The 20,441-nt window shown below is 38.5% G+C and overlaps 2 protein-coding genes across 3 annotated transcripts in view; both read left to right on the top strand.

Annotated features, from left to right (window-relative positions):
- The window catches only part of LOC127625204 (serine/threonine-protein kinase ULK1-like), a 28,658-nt gene extending 13,124 nt beyond the window's left edge, over positions 1-15,534 (top strand). The window contains exons 15-28 of the mRNA XM_052100339.1: positions 535-624; positions 1,500-1,640; positions 1,802-1,953; positions 2,063-2,140; positions 3,011-3,243; positions 3,366-3,472; positions 3,591-3,706; positions 6,365-6,487; positions 6,619-6,782; positions 6,955-7,133; positions 10,297-10,415; positions 11,771-11,928; positions 12,174-12,309; positions 12,436-15,534. Of these exons, the coding sequence (XP_051956299.1) occupies positions 535-624; positions 1,500-1,640; positions 1,802-1,953; positions 2,063-2,140; positions 3,011-3,243; positions 3,366-3,472; positions 3,591-3,706; positions 6,365-6,487; positions 6,619-6,782; positions 6,955-7,133; positions 10,297-10,415; positions 11,771-11,928; positions 12,174-12,309; positions 12,436-12,491 (1,852 nt within the window). The 3' untranslated portion in view covers positions 12,492-15,534. The remainder of the gene's footprint in view (positions 1-534; positions 625-1,499; positions 1,641-1,801; positions 1,954-2,062; positions 2,141-3,010; positions 3,244-3,365; positions 3,473-3,590; positions 3,707-6,364; positions 6,488-6,618; positions 6,783-6,954; positions 7,134-10,296; positions 10,416-11,770; positions 11,929-12,173; positions 12,310-12,435) is intronic.
- A 397-nt stretch (positions 15,535-15,931) lies between these two features.
- Positions 15,932-19,838, top strand: LOC127625305 (pseudouridylate synthase 1 homolog). 2 transcript variants are annotated; one of them, XM_052100513.1, is made up of 6 exons: positions 15,932-16,221; positions 16,304-16,536; positions 16,634-16,771; positions 16,841-16,943; positions 18,173-18,858; positions 19,105-19,838. In XM_052100513.1, the coding sequence occupies exons 1-6, from the start codon at positions 16,152-16,154 to the stop codon at positions 19,135-19,137; spliced, it is 1,263 nt and encodes a 420-aa protein (XP_051956473.1). In that variant the 5' UTR covers positions 15,932-16,151; the 3' UTR covers positions 19,138-19,838. The 2 variants fall into 2 exon arrangements, with proteins under 2 accessions (XP_051956473.1, XP_051956474.1); XM_052100514.1 differs by having other exon boundaries at positions 16,286-16,536.
- Positions 19,839-20,441: the final 603 nt, after the last annotated feature.

Below are 20,441 nucleotides of genomic sequence, written 5' to 3'. Positions count from 1 at the left end.
AAGGTCCTCTGTATAATAAAACGAATTACCTGGATATTTTTTATATCTAAGCAAAATGGACATTTTAACTGAACTTCACCTGTATGAATTGAAATCTAAATAAATCGAGAGCTTGTGAATCGGAGTCGATTGGAACTGCGAAATCTGTGTTTATACACCTTCGAAAAATCCTCAAGAATGGTTTTACGAGCAATTTACACTGAAATTTATTTTGCTTGTGTTTCATGAATGAGGCCGATTGAGCATTGGTGCATTTAACACTTCCGATGCAAGTTTCAGTCTGGCTTGCAACAAAAGTGGCAAAAAGGGGAAAAGTGATAAACAATAGGGCACAGCCGGGTTTCTCTTGGGCATTGTAGTAAAGCTGATTCTATGTAGAAAACAATCTCAAAGCAGTTGTGTAGACAATATGCAAAATTAATTTCCAGTTTGGTAAGATAAAATTGAATTAAGTTCTCTGCCGCACTGGCATATCTAGAGTGAGGTTTGAGCTTGACTCTACTGCTAATGTTCTCAACCTCTGCCCTGCATTAGGAGTTCCCTTCTGGCTTCTGGAGGTCAATGCAGTCAAGGCAAGACTCCTCCACGCTCCCCCTCCTACAGCAGCTCTCCTGGACCCAGCGGGTAAGAACAAAGCAGGTTGGACACACCGTTGAGAAGCACTGGAGTATGATGTTGGCTTGCATGATGATTATTTCATGTGTGTTTGCTGCAAGCAAGTCTGTTATGAGCAGGAGCTGTGGGTCATTTAAGAGTAGTACATTTTAACATTTATCAGCCAAGACAGAGAATGATATCTTCCTGGTTGATAGTGGCTGCTCCTGTCACTCTTTGGTTTTTGGGTCATTGAAAATGGATCAGGGCCTGGTGCTTTCAGACCTACAGGGGACATTAGTCCAGTGTTGGCTGGAGGATTGCATCTTTGATTGGCTCAGATCGTCCTGTTACCTTCCATTATTAAACACAGCCCTTGAAACCAAAAGTCACGCACAAAACTTAATGAAGACAAGAGCTGCTGATTCAAAAACATGTTCATAAACTGAACTAAAATCATTAACGCAAAGTAAATTAAAAGCTAAAAGCAGATAGAAAATTATTGAAATTAAAACAACAAAAATAACTAGTCATTTTTGTAATTATTGGGTCATCTGACATGTATCTGTGTAGGATAAAATATCTCTTGCCTGTAGAAACATCAACTGGATCATTTTACTGTATATTAAAACAAATTAGGAGAAGCGAAACTATAAAACCATTGGCACAAAAGACACTGACAGAACTCCGACCGTTTTACTGTTTTGCTGTGAAAAGAGTTCTGCGTCTCCAAACATTTCCGATGAGATTTTAATTTTTTAAATTTTATTGATCAGGAACTTGAACATAAACTAATGTCCGTTCTAATCTGTGTTGGCATTTTTGTCTCCCTATCGCTCTCTCTTGTTCTATCATTTTGTTACTCTGGATCTCCCACTCCCACTTTATTTCCGGCTCATTCTCAGCGGGCCGAATGAGTTCTCTGGGAGTATCAATAGCAGTTATGGGCAGTCTGTACCCATTCCAGTCCCCACACAGATACGCAACTACCAGCGCATGGAGCAGAACCTCCATTTCCCGGGTCAAGAGGGCTCTCCATCTCCACGGTGGGTTAATCCACACGCTTGCATTCTTGCACTCCCTTATATAGAGATACATTAGGAATCTGACGAGTTTACGTCTTACTGTATATTGCTCCGTGGAACTTACTCTCTCTCTCTCTCTCTCTCTCTCTCTCTCTCTCTCTCTCTCTCTCTCTCTCTCTCAGGTCTGGCACAGTCCAAAGGTGCGGTAGTGGGAGTTCTCTGACCTGTGGACGAACAGGGCCCTCCCCTCCTCAGCTTGGAGGGCCTGGTTCTGCCCTCACTCCCTGTAGACTGTCTACGGGGGGTGCTAAACACTTCCAGCTCTCTCCACAGTGTGAGTGGCACTTTGGCTTACTAAATTCGTATCTCTGTAGCTAAAAATAATTTGGCAACTGTTTCTGAAAGAACTGGTTTTTTTTCTCCTCCTCCCCTCGTCTTATAAGTTGGCACCATTCCGGAGTTACCAGGCCAAATGTGCACAGCAGGTGCAGAAATGGGTCACAGGGGCTCTCGAGGTGGAGGTAAAAGCACCCTTCCTCTGTTGCCATACTCTTTTGTTGTTTTTTAAAAGGATATCAGCGTTACATAGTGCAATTACTTTCCCTTGTCTTTCTTGGAAGTCAATGAAGTTAATGAAGGGAACTGTTGCTAATCAAATCAATTACTTCCATTTCTGCTCAGAATTTGAATTTTATAAATTAATGGGATATTTCACAGAAAATTTAAAATTCTCTATCATTTACTCACCCTCATGCCATCCCAGATGTGGATGACTTTCTTTCTTCAACAGAACACAGAGTTTTGGAAAAACATCTCCACTCTGTAGGTCCATACAATGCAAGTTAATGGTGACCAGACCTTTGATGGTCCAAAAATCGCATAAAGGAAACCTAAAAGTAATATAATTCCAGTGTTTAAATCCATATTTCAGAAGTAATATAATAGGTGTGGGTGAGAAATGGAACAATATTTAAGTCCTTTTTTTACTCTAAATCTCCAATTAACTTTCACTTTCAGATGTAAAAGTGAAAGTGGAGATTTAAGAGTAAAAAAGGAATTAAGTTTTGATCAGTATCTCACACACACCTATTATATCGCTTCTGAAGATATTGTTTAACCACTGGAGTCTTATGGATTACTTTTTCAGCTACAAAGGTCTGGTCACCATTCACTTGCATTGTGTGGACTTCCAGAGCTGAAATGTTCTTTTAAGAATCTCCATTTGTGTTCTGCATATGAAAGAATGTCATACATGTTTGTGATGAGGGGGGAGTAAATTATGAGGGAATGATGTGAATTGGTGTAGTTGAGGTGATTAGTAAAGGTATGTTCCACTGAATTATTTGCTTTAATATGACATGCCTTGCAACATTCTGGCTGCACATGTTTAGAAACGAAGGCTCGGACCCAGCAGCCACAGAGCCTTGTCACACGGCTCAACAGCGCCCCTTGTTTGCTTGAGGCGACAGGGGGGTGCAGGCAGAAGATCAGAAAGCAGCATTCAGACCCGGTGGTAGTCCCTCAGGGAAATGTGATGCCCTTTAGGACCCTGCACTCCTCTCCCAGGCTTAGTGAACTTATGCAACGCAGCCCCCTGCCAACCATCCTGGGTTCACCTTCCAGAGTAAGATTGAATTCTACCTGTTTGTGTGTACACTATCAAATGACCTCAGTATGCACATGTACTGATTGAATTATAAATGTAAGCAAATAATAATAATATTGAAAAACCTTGATTTTATTTAGTCTCAGGCTATGCCCTCATTTGAGTTTCCCAAGCCCCCCAGTTCCCCAAACATGGTCACGTTTTTGGCCCAGCAGGGACTCAGGCCAGCTCAGGGAGGCTTTGGAAGGTAAAAGCAAAAGCTAGAATATATCGTTCCATTAGGAACTCGTAAATCAAGATAAAATTTAGCTCCCACCACCTGCTTTTCTTCATACCTTATTGTTTCCTTTCCATTGTTGTGGCAGGTCTCAGAGTGCTGGCCGCCTGTCTGATGTGCTACTGATGGCAGCGTTTGGAGGACAGATAGGAGATAGAGACAGCATGGAGAATCTCAATTTTGACAGAGCCATGGACATCACAGGTGAGCTCTTTGATAAGCATGTTAACAAACACATGATTTTCCAATTAAGGTCCATAATCTGTTTAACCCTGATTATGACAAAGATGCTCCTTTCACGATTATGAAATTTGGATGATGATTAATTGTCTGTTTTAGGCTTATGTCAATTAATTGTCTCTTTTAGGGCTTTCACGATTAATTCTCATATAAACGTTCATATTTCTTAAGGTGCATGTGTCCATCATACACTTTAAGGAGTCATTTTGCATATTTATCATCAAATATATAAATCAAATAATATAATAGGGAGACAGTGTAAGATTTCCTTTTAAGGCTTTAAAACTTATGAATGAAAAATAATGTTTTTTAATATCTCTAAATATATTATATTATTATTTCTAAATACTTGTACAGTGTCTCTCTTTTGGTAAACTTTTAGTTTTGGTAAATTATACATTTATACTGTTTTTGATTTGGAACTCATTTATTTTATATTAAAAATGTTTGTATAGAAAAATAAAATATATAGTTATTATATTTACATTATATTATGGAATAGTAAAATATTTCTGTACTGATTTCTTCTATTTTGCACAGAATTTAATGCTCTTTGATTAAACACATGAGCCCTTATTCCTCATGAAGCAAAACCTTTGAGATTTCGTTTCATAATTTTATCTCTACACAGAAATAGAGAAAGCGTATGTCTCTGTGTCACTGCATGTCATTAACACTGCGTGTATGAACCTGCTATGATCGGGAACATTTGCCATTACACGATATCTCTTGGGATCACTATCCCAGAGATATATGATTTGTTACTTGGGTGCTTAGATGAGCTCACTTGGTTGCTAGGCAGTTTCCACTGCAGTGATACTTACAAGGCTGCTCACTGACCTGAGTCATACAAGCCAACAATGAGATCTTCATGATATTCTGATCCGGAGATATTCATTTAATGGGGCTTTTCCACTGCACGGTACAACTTGACTCGACTCTGCTCGCTTTTTAGGGGTTTTCCACTGTGGATGGTACCTGGTACTTTTTTTTTGTATCACCTCGGTCGAGGATCCAAGCGAGCCGAGCTGATACAATATGTGACATCAAAACACTGCAGATCAGTGATTGGTCAGAGAGAATCGTCACTACCAGCGTCACTGGATTTGCGACACAGGACATCAACCCGCAAGTTTTAAAGTTAGCTACAGCGATAGCAGTATCATTTGTTCACACGACTTTCGAATTGTAAAAATAAATGGCTGTGCGCAAAACCACGCGTTCCGCTCGTTATCAACAAGCAAAACGGAAAAGTCTTACAGGAAGTGTCTCGGCTGTTGGCCACACACGGCTACCACCGGACCTACCAACAGTGTAGGGAAAAGTAAAAAAAAAAACGTATGAGTGACTACAGAACCATCAAGGAAAAGTGGAAGTGGTTCAACCAAATGGACACTTTCTACACCGGCAAGCAATGGGAGGGCTATATCATTGGAGGGCACTGGTGGATTCAGAGAAGCTACAACATTTTATTGTAGTCTATACCGTTCCGGAGTTATTAGCAAAAACACAAATTAGCTAATTATAGCGCCATCATGTGGTTGATTGTCACAAACTTTGATATGCTGCTTCGAGTTGACACCCTGCTTGGGTATAGTAATTTCCATAACCCTCACCAATTCCCAATATGATTTATAAGGTGCTGAAATTTGATTTCCTTTGGACTTTTTTGTTAATTCGTCTAATTTTTTTAAGAACATGTTAGCATTTGAACTAAAGAAGATGCATATATTTTCAAAACTTTGTAACTCAAACTGCTGCTAAGTTATAACTTTTGTTTTGTAGCGCCCCCTTGGGCAGAATTGTACTAAACTTTGCTGACATCTAAATGTCCTGTTGACTATGTATATCGAGTTTGGTTATGTTTGGAGTTTGCATGAGTAAATATGGATCAATTACTCAAATCACTTTAAACCGAAGGAATTTTATCGTTAATATCTTTGGAACGAATTGAGGTATCAAAATTATTTTGATACGTTTTTGTTAGAGGGGTCTGTAGATGATGTATACCAAAGTTTGAAAAAGTAGGTTTTTAAAACAATTCCAAATGGCGCAAAAAAATTATAGATGGAAATATAATCAGAGATGTCATGGGCTGACTCAAGGATTCAGAGGAAAGGGGACTTTTGATACAAGCCCTTACAGCTGCAGAGTTGTGGCCCAAAACGTGTTTGCCTTTGTTATAGTGCCACCTATTGGCCCATTGGGGTAAGAACATGTGTATGTCTAAGTTGTGTGAATACTAACATTCCTTAAAGTTTCATGTCTCTAGGCCTTATGGTTTGGTCTACATGATCAGTTTAATGGGAGAATAATAATAATAAATATAGCTGCAAGCAGCAATTATCAGGGAGTCTATCCTCTACCTGTGTGCAAAATTTCATAACTTTCCCCCGAATGGTTCTATGAGCTGCCATAGGAAACTTATACAGAAGAAGAATAATAATAAAAAGAACACTAACAGAAACAATAGCACCTACAGAGCTTGGCCCCTAATAAAAATCCTGCCAAATACAATAGGGTTTGAGCGCTTTGGGCTTGAACCCCTAATAAACAAATTCTGTAAACTAGTTTTTTGCATTCTTCTGAAACTTCTCACATTCTCCCTTCTCTGCTTCACAGCACCCCATGGTAGTGGAGCTTTTTTAGTGGGTTCAGGTAGCCCAGCTCGAGCGGTGTTCACCGTGGGTTCTCCACCCAATGGAGGGACACCTCCACAGAGTTCTCGCATAAGAAAGTACTCCGGTAGAGAATTTTCTCCTTTTTACTTATTATTCTTCATTGATTTATCTGTATTTGTGATGCCTTAATTTAACATGAAACCCTCAGGGTAGTACTGACCTGACCTCTGGCCTGACCTCCTCTGTGTCTCACAGTAGGATCTTCAAGTTCCATTAGTCCGGTGGGGTCCCTCACCAATCGCTACCCACAATGCATGGACGGCTACGAGGGGCCCTCCAGTCCACGCTATGGTTTCACTGACCCCATCTCAGCTGTTACTTTTGAAGCCCCTGAACTACCAGAAGAGACCCTAATGGAGGTAAGCACCAAATTGACTGTTTTTCTATTTTAATCCATACCGTGTCCTGTACAGCACAATCCAATAAAATCACACTAGCAAGCTTGCAGTTGTATGTTTGTAGTGCATGTTTTTGAGAATTATTTGGGTACATGGTGCACATCTGGTACATGGTATCTCTCTACATTTGCAGCAGGAACACACAGAAATTGTGCATAGGCTCCGGTTCATGCTGGACTTTGCTCGCTGTATATTGGAGGTGGCAGAATCTAGGGGTGGAGAGGCTGCCCAGGCAGAACAGTCCTCCATTGGCCTACTACGGCAGCAGAGCCTGGTCGCCGATCAGATCAGCTCTCTGAGCCGAGAGTGGAGGTGAGGAGATTGTGCTGTGTTATTACGGTTATTTACACCAAACATTTCCTAAAAAATTTTTTTAATACATTTAATTAACATTTAACACATTTAATGAACTGCTCAATTGGCAGCCTTTGTGGCATAATGTTGATTACCACAAAAATTATTGCAACTCGCTCCTCATTTTCTTTGAAAAAAAGCACAAATTTTGATCACAGTGATGTACTTACAATGGAAGTGAATGGGGTCAATATTTGGAAGGTTTAAAGGTGCACTCAGCGATTCCTGAGAAACACTGTTGACATTTGAACTCAACTGCCAAAACAAACTATAGATGTCCCAATCGATCGGCCGCCTATCAAATTCAGCCGATTTTCGTCTTAAATCCGTGATCGGCCAATTGTGCCTAGATTTAGGGCCGATCTTTTTTGCTGCATGCAGGCAATCACACATACACTGTTCCTCTAATTAATGAGTGGTTTCTCAGCCCTTGAAGCATGACAGAATGTTGAATTCAGAATGAGACGAATAAGACAGTTTGTTTTTAAAAATGTGTAAGAATTACATATGTACGAATATTAATTTGCCCATTTTCTAGCGTCGTTACGGTAGTTATTCGGACTCGTTGCACGGTGAACAGGAAGAGGATATAGAGGCTGCTAACAGGTTAAAAAACAAATTAAACAACAAATAAACATGCAAATTCATGACATACATTGTGACAATCAGACATTGTGTTGAGTGATAGAGACTTTTGAGCAATCATGAGCACTTTTAGCTTTACTCTTTTTAACATGAGTGCAAGTGTAATTATATATACCACTTTTAAGTGGAATTGCAAAATTTTGAATGAGTTTTTATAGAATACATTTTTTGTTGTGACTATTCAAGTCAAGCTGTTTACAGAATTTGTAAGTGTATGTAAGATTTCTATTCATCCATACAGAACTCTGTGGATTTGTGATTTATTTTTGTACCTGAATATTAAAATTAAAATAATCTATTACACCATTCTTAGTAGAAGTTGATTTTATATGTGAGTTTTATTAAAATGCTTTTAAATGCAGTTAAATGCATTAAGCTGAAGACATCTTTTAGTTACTTTTTTACTTAGTTATTTTTGTAAACAAACAAAAAAAAGTCTGCAGCTCTATTATCTAGCCAAATACATGTATCGGATCAGGACTCGGTATGGGCAGATATATAATATTTAAATATCGGATCGGGGGCCAAAAAAGCTGATCGGGACATCCCTAAAACAAACATACACCTCCCTTCAGTGCTCCTTTGGAAGCTCCGCCCCCAAATTAATGCACATGAGACGGTTTTACACACACCAGCTCCAGACACTCACAACTCTCCTGCTACTAAATCTAACATCACATCAACAGCATATATAGTTTTGTGAAACATAACAAAATTTATGTTACCCACCTATCGAGAAGAAAAAGGGCAACTTGTTCATCCGTCTTCAAGCCTTTTACCTCTCGGAGGTCTGTCCACTGCTGAAAAGCCTTGCCGATGTTGACGTGGCTCCTAGCCCTTGACTTATCATAATCCTCATTTTTTTCATTTATATTCGTCTGATCTTTTTCTCTTGGTCTGTTTCTCAGCCATTTGTCCTCCTTGGAGTTTAGAAAGTTTGCATCAGCCAGATTTGCCATCGATCTTCTAATGAATTTCCCTCTCACTCTGCTCCCATCCTGTGCATGTGCAAGAACATCCCCCTGTTACTGATTGGCTGGAGTAGTGTTGTAGGATTGGTCTGTTCCACTTGTCCCATTTACAGAGCCAGGGCTGTGTACAAATACTAGATTTTTTTTTTTTCAGCCCACCCACAGAACTGACAGTCTGTAAAGGCAGAAATGTGAAGCTTATAATTTTATAAAAGCACTTAAATTAATTCTTCTGTTAAAATGTGTGTATTATTTGAACTGCAAGGTTGTTTAAATCGTTTTTTTAGGGTTTACAGCCTTACGTCATCACGATGCATACACAGAAAAGATTAGTAAGCGATTTTATCACACTAAAATCATGTTAAAGAGATGGTTCATCCAAAAATGAAAATTCTGTCATTATTTACTCACCCTCATGCCATCCCAGAAGAAAATGAATTTCTTTCTTCAGCAGAACACAAAGATTTATAGAAGAATATCTCAGCTTTGTAGGTATATACAATATAAGTGAATGGTGATCAGACCTTTGTAGCTCCAAAAATCACATAAAGGAAACATAAGTAATCCATAAGATTACTTGGTTTAATATATATCTTCAGAAGCAATATAATAGGTGTGGGTGAAAAACAGATCAAAATGTTAGTACATTTGTATTTATTTTTTCACTTTTACATATGAAAGTCACATGTGGTGTCTGTTTAGTTTCACTTTCACTTTCAATGGAGATTTAGAGTAAAACCAAGGACTTAAATATTGTTCTGTTTCTCACCCACATCTATTATATTACTTCTGAAGATATTATGTTTCCTTTATGAGATTCGTGGAGCTACAAAGTTCTGATCACCATTCACTTGCATTGTATGGACCTAAAGAGCTGAGATATTTTTCTAAAAATCTTTTTCCTTCAGCAGAACACAAACATACACATCTGGGATGGCATGACGGTTAGTAAATGATAAGAGAATTTACATTTTTAGGTGAACTATACCTTTTACATGCACATTGTTTACATCTTCTGACTATATATTTTAAACTGAGTATTTTAACGTTTACGGATTGGCCCCATTCACTTCCATTGTAAGTGCATCTCTGTAACCCAGATTTTTGCTTTTTTAAAGAAAAGTCCATATACATTTTTGTGATAATCAACATTATGCCACAAATGGTGTGGACTTAGCTTCACTTGTGTTGAACCCAGAATATTCCTTTAACATGGTATCTAAAAAGGCAGCGCTCCTGCTAAAGATGCTTATAAAACTGCAAGACCTGGTGCAGCAATCCAAGATGTCCATTTAGCGTGCATTTACATGGGTGAAAATTACAAAACCTCTCAAATGGATGCAAAAACGGTCCATTAGGATATATACAATTTGAAATCTGTTTCTAAACACAATTGTTTATTTCTGTACAAATAGATCAATTCATATACTTACTGTAGATCTAGAATCAAATGCTACATAGATTGGTATTGTAAATGTTAAATGTGATTGTTTGTGTTCTGTCAGTTATGCAGAGCAGTTGGTGCTTTTCATGAAGATGGCAGAGCTTCTGTCATCTTCACTACACACAGCCATGGAAGGAATCAAACTGGGGAAGCTCTATCCCTCTACTACGGTCAAACAAGGTCAGCAGTCTAGAAAATCTCTCTTTTCGTCATGACCGTACTCCTTACTTGAAAATGTATGTTGGCTCCAATTACTAAGCAATTACCAAATTTACAACAGCAACTTTAGCTTTCCTGTCAAGTAGATGAGGTTTTGTGTGAATTAGGCATACCGTAATTTCCGGACTATTGAGCTCACCTGAATATAAGCCGCACCCACTGATTTTTAAATAAAATATTATTTTGAACATAAATAAGCCGCACCTGTCTATAAGCCGCAGGTGCCTACCGGTACATTGAAACAAATTAACTTTACTCAGGCTTTAACGAAACACGGTGTGGCAGCGGGGGCGTGGTCAAGCGCCCGTCCGGGAGAGAAAAGCTGTAAGGGCGCTTATACCTGCGCTAAATTATGTCTAACACCGGTGTCTAATTTCAAGTGCCCTGCTTCACGTGTCCTTCTTGGGAAAACTGTCACATGGGCACCAGTATGACAGTTTTCAGCAGGGCACTTGACGTTCCAGGTAAGGCTTTTAATGGCCACAGCAATGTTTACAATCAATTTTATAAAGTTTCTCAATTCTTCTATGCGCCAACACTAGACTGACGTGTGTCACTCTCTCAGCTCTGTGGCTGCTGCCTTTTTATGCCGCTCTCCCCATGCTTACTGAAATTAGACACCGGTGTTAGACATAATTTAGCTCAGGTGTAAGCGCCCTTACCGCTTTTCTCTCCCGGACGGGCGCTTGACCACGCCCCCGCTGCCACACACGGCTTGTAACAAAACATTTGCAGTAAACAGTAGCCTACCAAGAAAGTCACTGGTCACTATCTTCCTCGTCCTGTGCACTGAAACCACTGAAGTCATCTCCTTCGGTGTCGGAGTTGAATAGCCTCAGCTTAGTTGTCTTTTTGCACTGAGTCAATTCATCACGCTGCTGTTTCCAACATCTCCCATGCAGCAGCTCTATTTACTTTTCCAACAGCCAGATCAATCGCCTTCAACTTGAAAGCAGCATCATATGCGTTTCTCCATGTCTTTGCCATGGTGAGGGTGACAAAATTACTACCGTAATCAGAATGATGGGAAGTTTGAGCGCGCTCGATTTAATCTAAACAGTAAACAAAAAAAGTTGTTTTGACCTTAACCCGTTCGGCAATTTCATTGGTCTAATGAAAGCTTCACGCCACCAAAGAACTGAGCACGTCACAGAATGTTTTTTTTTTTATTTTTGATAAAATTTGAAAGCGGGAAAAATCCATATATTAGCCGCGTCATTGTATAAGCCGCGAGTTTCAAAGCGTGGGGAAAAAAGTTGCGGCTTATAGTCCGGAAATTACGGTAATACTGAGTATTTTCACTTGTTATTTTTCAGTGGTCAGAAGGCTGAATGACCTGTATAAGTCCAGTGTCATGTCCTGTCGTTCTCTGAGTGCTCAGCTGGAGCGATTCTTCTCTCGTAAACACAGACTCATGGACCACATCAACAGCATCACAGCTGAAAGGCTCCTCTTCAGCCACACTGTACAGATGGTACAAACTAGTGTTGACTCCAACGTTTCTCTTTCCTTTTCTCTCAGGCATAGAAGCAATGTTATTCTCTAAATATGTTTGTGAGCATAGTTCTCCATTTCTCTTGCCCTTTTATTATTGCTTTTGCAACCATTTGGTGCTTGCATTCCAGTTGTTTGCTGTTAAAGAGATTCATTTTGATGTTACTGTTGTTTGTCAGGTGTATGTATATACAGTAAGAAGCTTTGTATGCGCTGGTGTTATAGGTACAGACCGCTGCTCTGGATGAGATGTTTCATCAGGGATCAGCATCAGTTCAGCGCTACTATAAGGCCTTGCTGCTTATGGAGGGGCTCTCTCTCCTACTAACAGAACAGGCCGATATCCTCAGCATTAGCAAGTGTGAGTAGAAGCACACATTCAAACTACTGAAAGACTCCTGAATGTGTTTTATAGTGTATGTATTGAGAAGTGGAAATCTTTGATCTTGAAGATAATGTCCATAACAATTGTGGTGTTTCCCCACAGGTAAGCAATGCATCGAACGCCGTCTCACCGCCTTGCAATCAGGCATCTGTGTGTAAAGTCTCTCAACCAAGCTGCTGTTAAATGGCCAAGATTCCCATTCTGCCCCCTGCAACTGTTGTATCCATCTTTGTCTAAGTGCTTTAGGGGAGGGAACAGTCCTTGGACTAAGTTAATATGACTGAAAGCTGATGTCATAATACTTGATGGTGGAGAGACTTTAAAAGTTGGCAGTGTTCACCTGGTGCCCCTTTATATCGTCACAGAGCCAGAATGACAGATTGATCCCTTTGTATATTGTCAAGAGGATAGATTTTTCTGTCACTGAGTGGTCACGTCTCCACAGCTTGGTAATCCACCATGTACAAGTGTGTACATACCAATCGCCAGTCAAGTGTGTACTACAAGATGACAAGCCTTGTCACGTGTCCCATGCTTTGTGATCCGTTGGTTCAAACAGGGGTTGAGAATGTGGTTGCGTGTTATAAAATGGGTTGTGCAATTTTAGTTGATTGACAAAGTTTACCCACCCCAATATCCTTATTTTCTCCTTAGTTTGTATTTAATTATCTGCCCATTCACTACATGTTAACTTCCAGAGAGAAGTTATCAAATCATTTTAAGAGAATTATTAGTACATTTGACCTATAGGGGATGCTTCTTGTGTGTGCGAGCATGTCTGTATGTTTTTGTTTCGCTTTGCTTTGTGTTTTTTGGTTTGGTTTTGTTTGAAGTCATTTTGTTTGGTTGGTTTAATTCCAAGTGTCTAGTCAGATGAAGACATAATGACTGGATGAATGTTTTCAGACAAGCAAAATGGCAATTTTGTTCACCATGTGAATTTTATTAGATTTACCAAGGCCCAACTTCGTCTATCCCTCGCTGGAGAATAAGCATCATCCTTACATTAAATTAGTGACCATTATTATAAATTGGCTGACCAAGTAACAGGCTGTTCATGAAACAAATTAGTATGCCAATTACGTAAAAGACATTCCCATTGTTTCACAGAAGGAAATGGTGCAAAGCCAGCAAAAACATTTGTAGCACTTAAGTGAATGTTTACTAAGAACATGGCAAATTCCATTTCCTCTTTAAAATGTCTTAAATGAATGTAGTGTTTGGATAACTCTTATGGCCTGATTGCATTTTCCTTCTTTAAAAAAAAAGCTATTACTCTGTTTTGTCTTTGGCAATCATTTGTATGAATGTAGCTTTACTTTTTAAGTCCATGTGTTGGAACAGATTCAGAACCTAAACTGATTGAGGGGCTAACACAAGTAAAGAGGTCAAACGAAAGAGTCCTAAATTTGTGCATCGTTAATATAATATTAGTTGTTTAAGAGGAATTTTAGTCATGTAGCTGTTAGTAACGCTGCTCTGTAAGATATGCTTTATTTACGGAACGATTCTGTGTTTTCTAGTTAGATAATGGTGGTATTAACAGTGGCAGGATTATTTTTGCCAGTTCAATATTAGGTTTAATTTATTGTTTGCATCAAAGCAGGGCAGAATTAATAAGAAACTCTCGATTTTACCTTTTATTACAATCCTATGTGTTCTTTGGTGATCAGTGCTGGTCCTGATTTCCACAAAGATTCAATTGGGACATTTTAAATACCCATTTTAGTGTTTTGTTTGAGAACAGAATGTACTACTTCTGGGTTGTGCATGCATAGAGATGTGTTGTTATTGTTGTTGATGTGGGCTGTGTATTATCTGAAGCAGGTATTTCAAGGACAGGTCTTAAGATGACAGTCTATTCGAGTTTGCTGCACTGTTTGAGGGCTCTGTTGTAATATTAGCAAAAAGACATTCAAAAGTAACCAGAACATTTGGTTGAATGTCACAACAACATGTCCAGGTCATATTTCATCCTAAATCCAGGAGAAGGAAAAAAAAAACATTAAAAAAAATAATTAAAATGAAGCCTATTTTAAGCCATTTCCCACCAAATTTTTTATCTTCAATCTTTATGGTCTCAGAAATAGATGTATAAGCTATAATTTAGTTTTCTTTATTTTGAATTTGGGGTGATCGATGACCTGGACATGTTCCTGAAAGGTTTCATGAGCTTCACCAATTTAGTAGAAACGCCACCATTTACCACTTTCATCGTAAAGTTCAGAGTCACTGCTCTTTTGCCTTTTATTTCAAATGTGGTATGTTTGTTTGTGTCTGTTGAAGCTATTTAAAACAAATTTAAAAATGTGCCTTTGAAGATAGAGAAAAAAAAAATACTGAAAAATATATTTCTCTAGAGCTTTTTTTTTTTAAATTTTTTTTTTACATATTGTTAGTTAATCTGCAGTGCATTGTTGTTTTTAATTGGTTCAATTTGACCATGCTGTGATGCGGTGAAATGGACATTAGATTTAGATTTACTTCTAGCTAGTGTGTGTGTGTTATAAGAATCATGTGTGCATACTGTACATAGTTTTCTTTGAATAAACTGAAGTGTAGTGTCATTAAGTGGGACATAAGCAGTTAATGTTAGTTCCAAAGGCCAGAGAAACTGTTTCTCTCTCTCTCTCTCTCTCTCTGAATAACATGAGGATCATGCAGCATTAAGATGTGCTTTCCAATAAAGTGTATTTATATTGTGCTTTTAAAATACATCAAATTAATAACACCCGTTTAAGCTCATCCATCAAATGTAAATGTGCGCCAAAATGGACATTGATGCATATTAGCGTTTTCAGTCACTATGAACAGGATGAAGCATTTGTCAGGATGTAGCTGAGGTCATATCTGTTATTGACTGATGTACAGACACTAAAACTTGTTTCTGCATCACTACACTGATGTCCGACAGTCTCTTTCCACTCTACAATAATAATGACATGCATCTGTTTTATTCTCTACTCTTGGTATCAAGTGTAAATGTGGATTATAAATGATTGCTTTAAACTTGTACGCATGAGGATTTGCTTTCTGTTACCATCTCCCCACCAAAGAAAAAATATGAAAGTTTCCAATTTTGACTGTTGATAAACATTTACTTTTGTCTGTTGTGTAAGGAATAAAAGGACCTATACACACCGTTTCATGTCTATAAGTTGTAACTTTCTTTTTGCTTTAAAAAGTACAGCACCAATAAAAGAGGAAAATTTAAAAGATGTCTTGATTGTTTATAGACTAAACTGAATGATGGCCCACCATGTAGACATATAGCCTATAATAATAAATATAGGCTTATACCATAATAAAGGGCTATACAATACAACATACATATAAAGCTAAAAAAAAAAAAATAAGTACATACACTGGGATATAAAACATAAACAGTCTCAGAACAATAGTGAAATGCTTCCATTTTTTAATGTTGAAATTAATCATTTGTAATATAAATTTCTAAGTATTTGCAATGTACTATTTACAGTGTTTTCGTTACATAATATGACGATTTGCGATCATTTTTTGTTAAAAATTTAAACGTTTAATTAAAGTTAATCTGGCAACCCACCTTAGTTCACGCGATATTCGGCGAGATGTTAAAGGTCAATCACTCCACGTGTGTCCATACAGGATTCAGTGGACGTAAATAAGCTATTGCGTTGGAATATATAGTATTACTGAGTTTACGTTGCAATTTTATTTATTTTTTTATTAAAAAATGTCGCCACTTATCGAGTAAAACCAGTGAACGTAATGCACGCAATCGCGCCAGTTTTGCTCAAAAACAGCTGTGATATCCTCATTGAGGAGTTGGTCATGACATGCTGAAATTGTGTCGGATCGTTAATGTTTTATCACGTCAAAAAATTATTCCAGCTCTCAAAAATAAAGGTGAGTTCTATAAACATACGTTATATTATGATGTCATTCCCTAATGTTCATCTAACGTACACAGAGCTGTGACGTTTTTCAGGGTGGCCAGAACCCAAATCGAAGAGTCGTAGATTTAGCATATCCTGCAAAATGAACGAGGATTCAAATAACGCCGAAACCAAAGCTTTGAAAAGACCAGCGGATGATGCACTGATTGACAGTAAGCACGAAGACAAGAAGCTTAAAGCAGAGCAGAATGGTGACAAGAAGTTCCCCAAGAAAAAGGTCGCTTTGCTGATGGCATACTCTGGCAAGGGGTATTATGGGATGCAGGTGAGTTTTCATTGTGTATTTTAGTGATTAACATTGTTGGTACAGTATATTCAAGACATTTAAATCATAGGTTATGTGTGTTTTCTTGTTCCTCTAGAGAAATGCTAAGAACTCTCAGTTCAGGACCATTGAGGATGAACTGGTTACAGCCCTTATCGCAGCAGGTTGTATTCCAGAGGGCCATGGAGATGACATGAAGAAGATGTCTTTTCAGCGATGTGCACGAACTGATAAGGTGGATATTTGATTTTTTTCTTTGAAGGTAGTAGCTCATGCTGATCTCTATTTATTTTTGCTTTAACAGGGTGTTTCTGCTGTGGGTCAAGTTGTCTCGCTGAAATTGTGGATGATTGAAAACGTCCTGGACAAAATAAACGGCCATTTGCCACCACACATTAGAATTTTAGGTATGGCAGACCTTGAGCTTTGCTATGTGAGTAGTTGGTGTTAATTGGATTTTTTTTTAATCAAAATCTGCATTTAAGGTGAACAATAAAACAAGTTAAAAGTACGTCAGTTAAAGTGTTCGGTCCTGTAACTGGTCACCCTTACTGCTATTGGAATAATTTACCCAAAAATGAACATTCTGTCATATATACTCTCCCTCATGTTGTTCGAAACCCATATGGTGTTCTCTTCTGAGGAACACAAAAGGAGAAATTCTGAAGAATGTATTGGTCGCTCTTTTCCTTGCAATTACAATAAATGGGGATTGAAGCTTTAAAGCTTCAGAGAGGACAAAAAAAAGCACCATTAAAATCCCAAAAGTGGCCTATGGATCGAGTGCTACATTCCAAGTTTTCTGAAGACATACTATTGCTTTGTGTGAGATCAAATTTAAAGGGATAGTTCACCCTACAATGACAATGAAGGGATAGTTCTTCATTTACTCAACCTCATGGCATACCTGATGTGTATGACTTTCTATCGCTAAACTTACACACAAAAAATATGTTTCAGCTCTGTAGGTCCTCAAAATGCAAGTGAATGGGTACCAAAATTTTGAAGCTTGAAAATGCACATAAAGGCAGCATAAAGTAATCCGCAAGACTCCAGTGGTTAAATCCATATCTTCAGAAGTGATATTATAGGTGTGGGTGAGGGAAAAGATCAATGTTTAAGTGCTTTTTTTACTATAAATTCTCCTCCTCTCCCAGTAGGTGATGGTATGCATGAAGAATGCAAATCACCAAAAACAAAAGAAGAAAAATGTTCAGGTGAAAGTGGAGATTGATAGTAAAAAAGGACTTAAATATTGATTTGTTTCTCATCCACACTTATCATATGAATTCAGAAGACGTGGATTAAACCACTGGAGTCGTATGGATTACATTTATGCTGCCTTTATGTCCATTTTGGATCTTTACATTTAGGTACCCATTTACTTGCATTGTGAGGACCCAAAGAGCTGAGATATTCTTCTAAAAATCTTTGTGTGCGACAGAAGAACAAGTAATACAGGTTTGGAATGACACAAGGGTGAGTAAAATGATGGCAGAATTTTAATTTTGGGTGACTTATTCCTATTCAACTATATATATATTTGTTTAAAATATTTTAATTGGAGTACAGTCTGGGGTGATGTGTTGAATGACGGAAATCTGTACATCACATAAAAATCTCCTCAAACTTGCAGGTTACAAGAGAGTCACGGGTGGCTTCAATGCCAAAAACAACTGTGATGCCAGAACGTATTCCTACATGCTTCCAACCATGGCGTTTTCCCCAAAAGACAATAATCAGGAGGACATGTCTTTCCGTGTGAGTTCAGAGACCCTTCAGAAGGTCAACTTTTTGTTCAACTTGTACAAAGGCACCCACAACTTCCACAATTTTACCTCACAAAAGGGTCCACGGGACCCTAGCGCCAAGCGCTATATCACTCACATGTCTTGCGGTGAGCCCTTTGTAAAACGGGAAGCTGAGTTTGCTGTCATCACAGTTAGAGGCCAGAGCTTCATGATGCACCAGATCCGGAAGATGATCGGTCTGGTGATCGCTGTGGTTAAAGGTTATGTGGTTGAGGGTGTGATGGAGAGGAGCTGGGGAGAGGATAAAGTTGATGTTCCTAAGGCACCAGGTCTTGGATTAGTGCTGGAGAGAGTGCACTTTGACCGATACAACAAACGTTTTGGAGGAGATGGCATCCATGAGACTCTGGAATGGACTGAGGAGGAGGAGGCTATCTCTGCTTTTAAGGATAAGCACATTTATCCGAGCATTATGGAGACGGAGCTAGTTGAGAAGTCCATGGTGAACTGGATGGCTACTCTATACATCCATGATTTTGAAGCCACCGCAACAGGCAACCAAGAACGCAAAGTTGGTATTGTTTAGCTGATGGATTTTTAGTTATCACATGTTTTTCTTTTAATGAAGCGGTATCAAGCCACCAGTAATGAGCAGATCTGAGTGAATGTAGTGTTTTGAAGTTTGTTTAAACATTTACGTTCTGTACTGATGTATATTTAATCATTAATATTTGTTTTATCATGGATATTATTATATTAACATAAGCAAAAATATTTAAAAAAGCATATTTAAATTTACAATTATCTTGTTTTTCAGGAGGATGAGGACGATGGAAATGCATCTGACTGAATCACCGTTAGAGTTTTTGTTGTTTTTTTTACTGATCCTATAACATTTTGTTCTGAAGTTTCTGAAAAATAAAAAATCTGAAAGAAACTTTTCTTTTATTAAGGCATGTTTTTATTCTCCTTTTGAGTGCTGTTAAACGGTATAAAAATGTAACTCCGTAATTATTTTGTTTGTCATCTTGAACTGATACTGACACCTTGGGGGATGGATGCAGCACTATTCAAACAGATTTCAGTTTCTGACACTATTGTAGAAATGCAGTCACTGTCGGCCATGATTCATTTAATCCATGAGTAAACATGTCCAATAATGGTGGATTACTGGGATTAATTGTGTGTTCTCATATTGTCCTAATTATGAGATGGCAACTGAAGGATCTACTCCGAGCTCAAGTCTTCAGCCCTTTCTATGCCAATATTTATAATGGCAAAATGGCTTTGTTGTTGATAACAGCAAAATGTTTATCACTACATTTATTCACCTCTATATTTTCTTATTTTTTACATGATGTCACGATTGTCAAGTTGGAGCTTTCATTGAATTCTGAGTTTACAACTTGTAATTACCAGTTCTACAAAGACGTGAATGCTTTTTCATGTCGGAATCTCATAATTATGGTAAATACGACATGGGATGAACGCGCCTTATGCTAGTAGTTCGGCTGGTCGTGTGAGTTTAACATGGCAGCCCCCATGAGAGGACCCTCTCCATGTAGAATAAAAAAGCTTTTATAAGGTTGCTGTTGTGACTGGAGTCTTCATCTCATATGAGTGCTCATTGTTTTTAACATGTTTCAAATGTACTATTCCTTTCTTTAGGGGTAAAACCTTTTTAATTCGGAAAATTGCTGAGTGCACCTTTAAAGGTGCCTTATGTAAAATTGACAACAAGCGTTTGATATGGGAACTGCAGTCTAAATTCAAAATATTGGAGTTGTCCGCCCCGCCCCATACTCGAAGCTTATGCGGGTTGCTAGAATGTTGACATGCAAATTAGCCAACTCGGAATCCGTTTTAAAGTCAAACTGGGCTTTAAACTGTCTCCATCTTCCAAAGGCATCTCTGTCATGGTGGTTTTTATACGGATGGCGAGGCTTTTTAGGTCGGGTGGAATCTGTTATCTCTGGTCCAGTTCGTTTGCTGGTTTCCATGGCTGCAGCACGCAGTGTTATTTGCCAGCAATCTTGTTCATATCTGGCAACCCGCTGGTGTCAAAATGTGATTGGTGAGGGGGCAGTGGGCGGGATCACACACGCCCACTGCCGAATGGAAACTTCAAAATAGTAGCATTGTTATCGGATAGTA

The sequence above is a fragment of the Xyrauchen texanus genome, chromosome 31 (genome assembly GCF_025860055.1).
Source record: "Xyrauchen texanus isolate HMW12.3.18 chromosome 31, RBS_HiC_50CHRs, whole genome shotgun sequence".
Taxonomy (NCBI): Eukaryota; Metazoa; Chordata; class Actinopteri; order Cypriniformes; family Catostomidae; genus Xyrauchen; species Xyrauchen texanus.
This window is presented reverse-complemented; position numbering and strand designations above follow the sequence as displayed.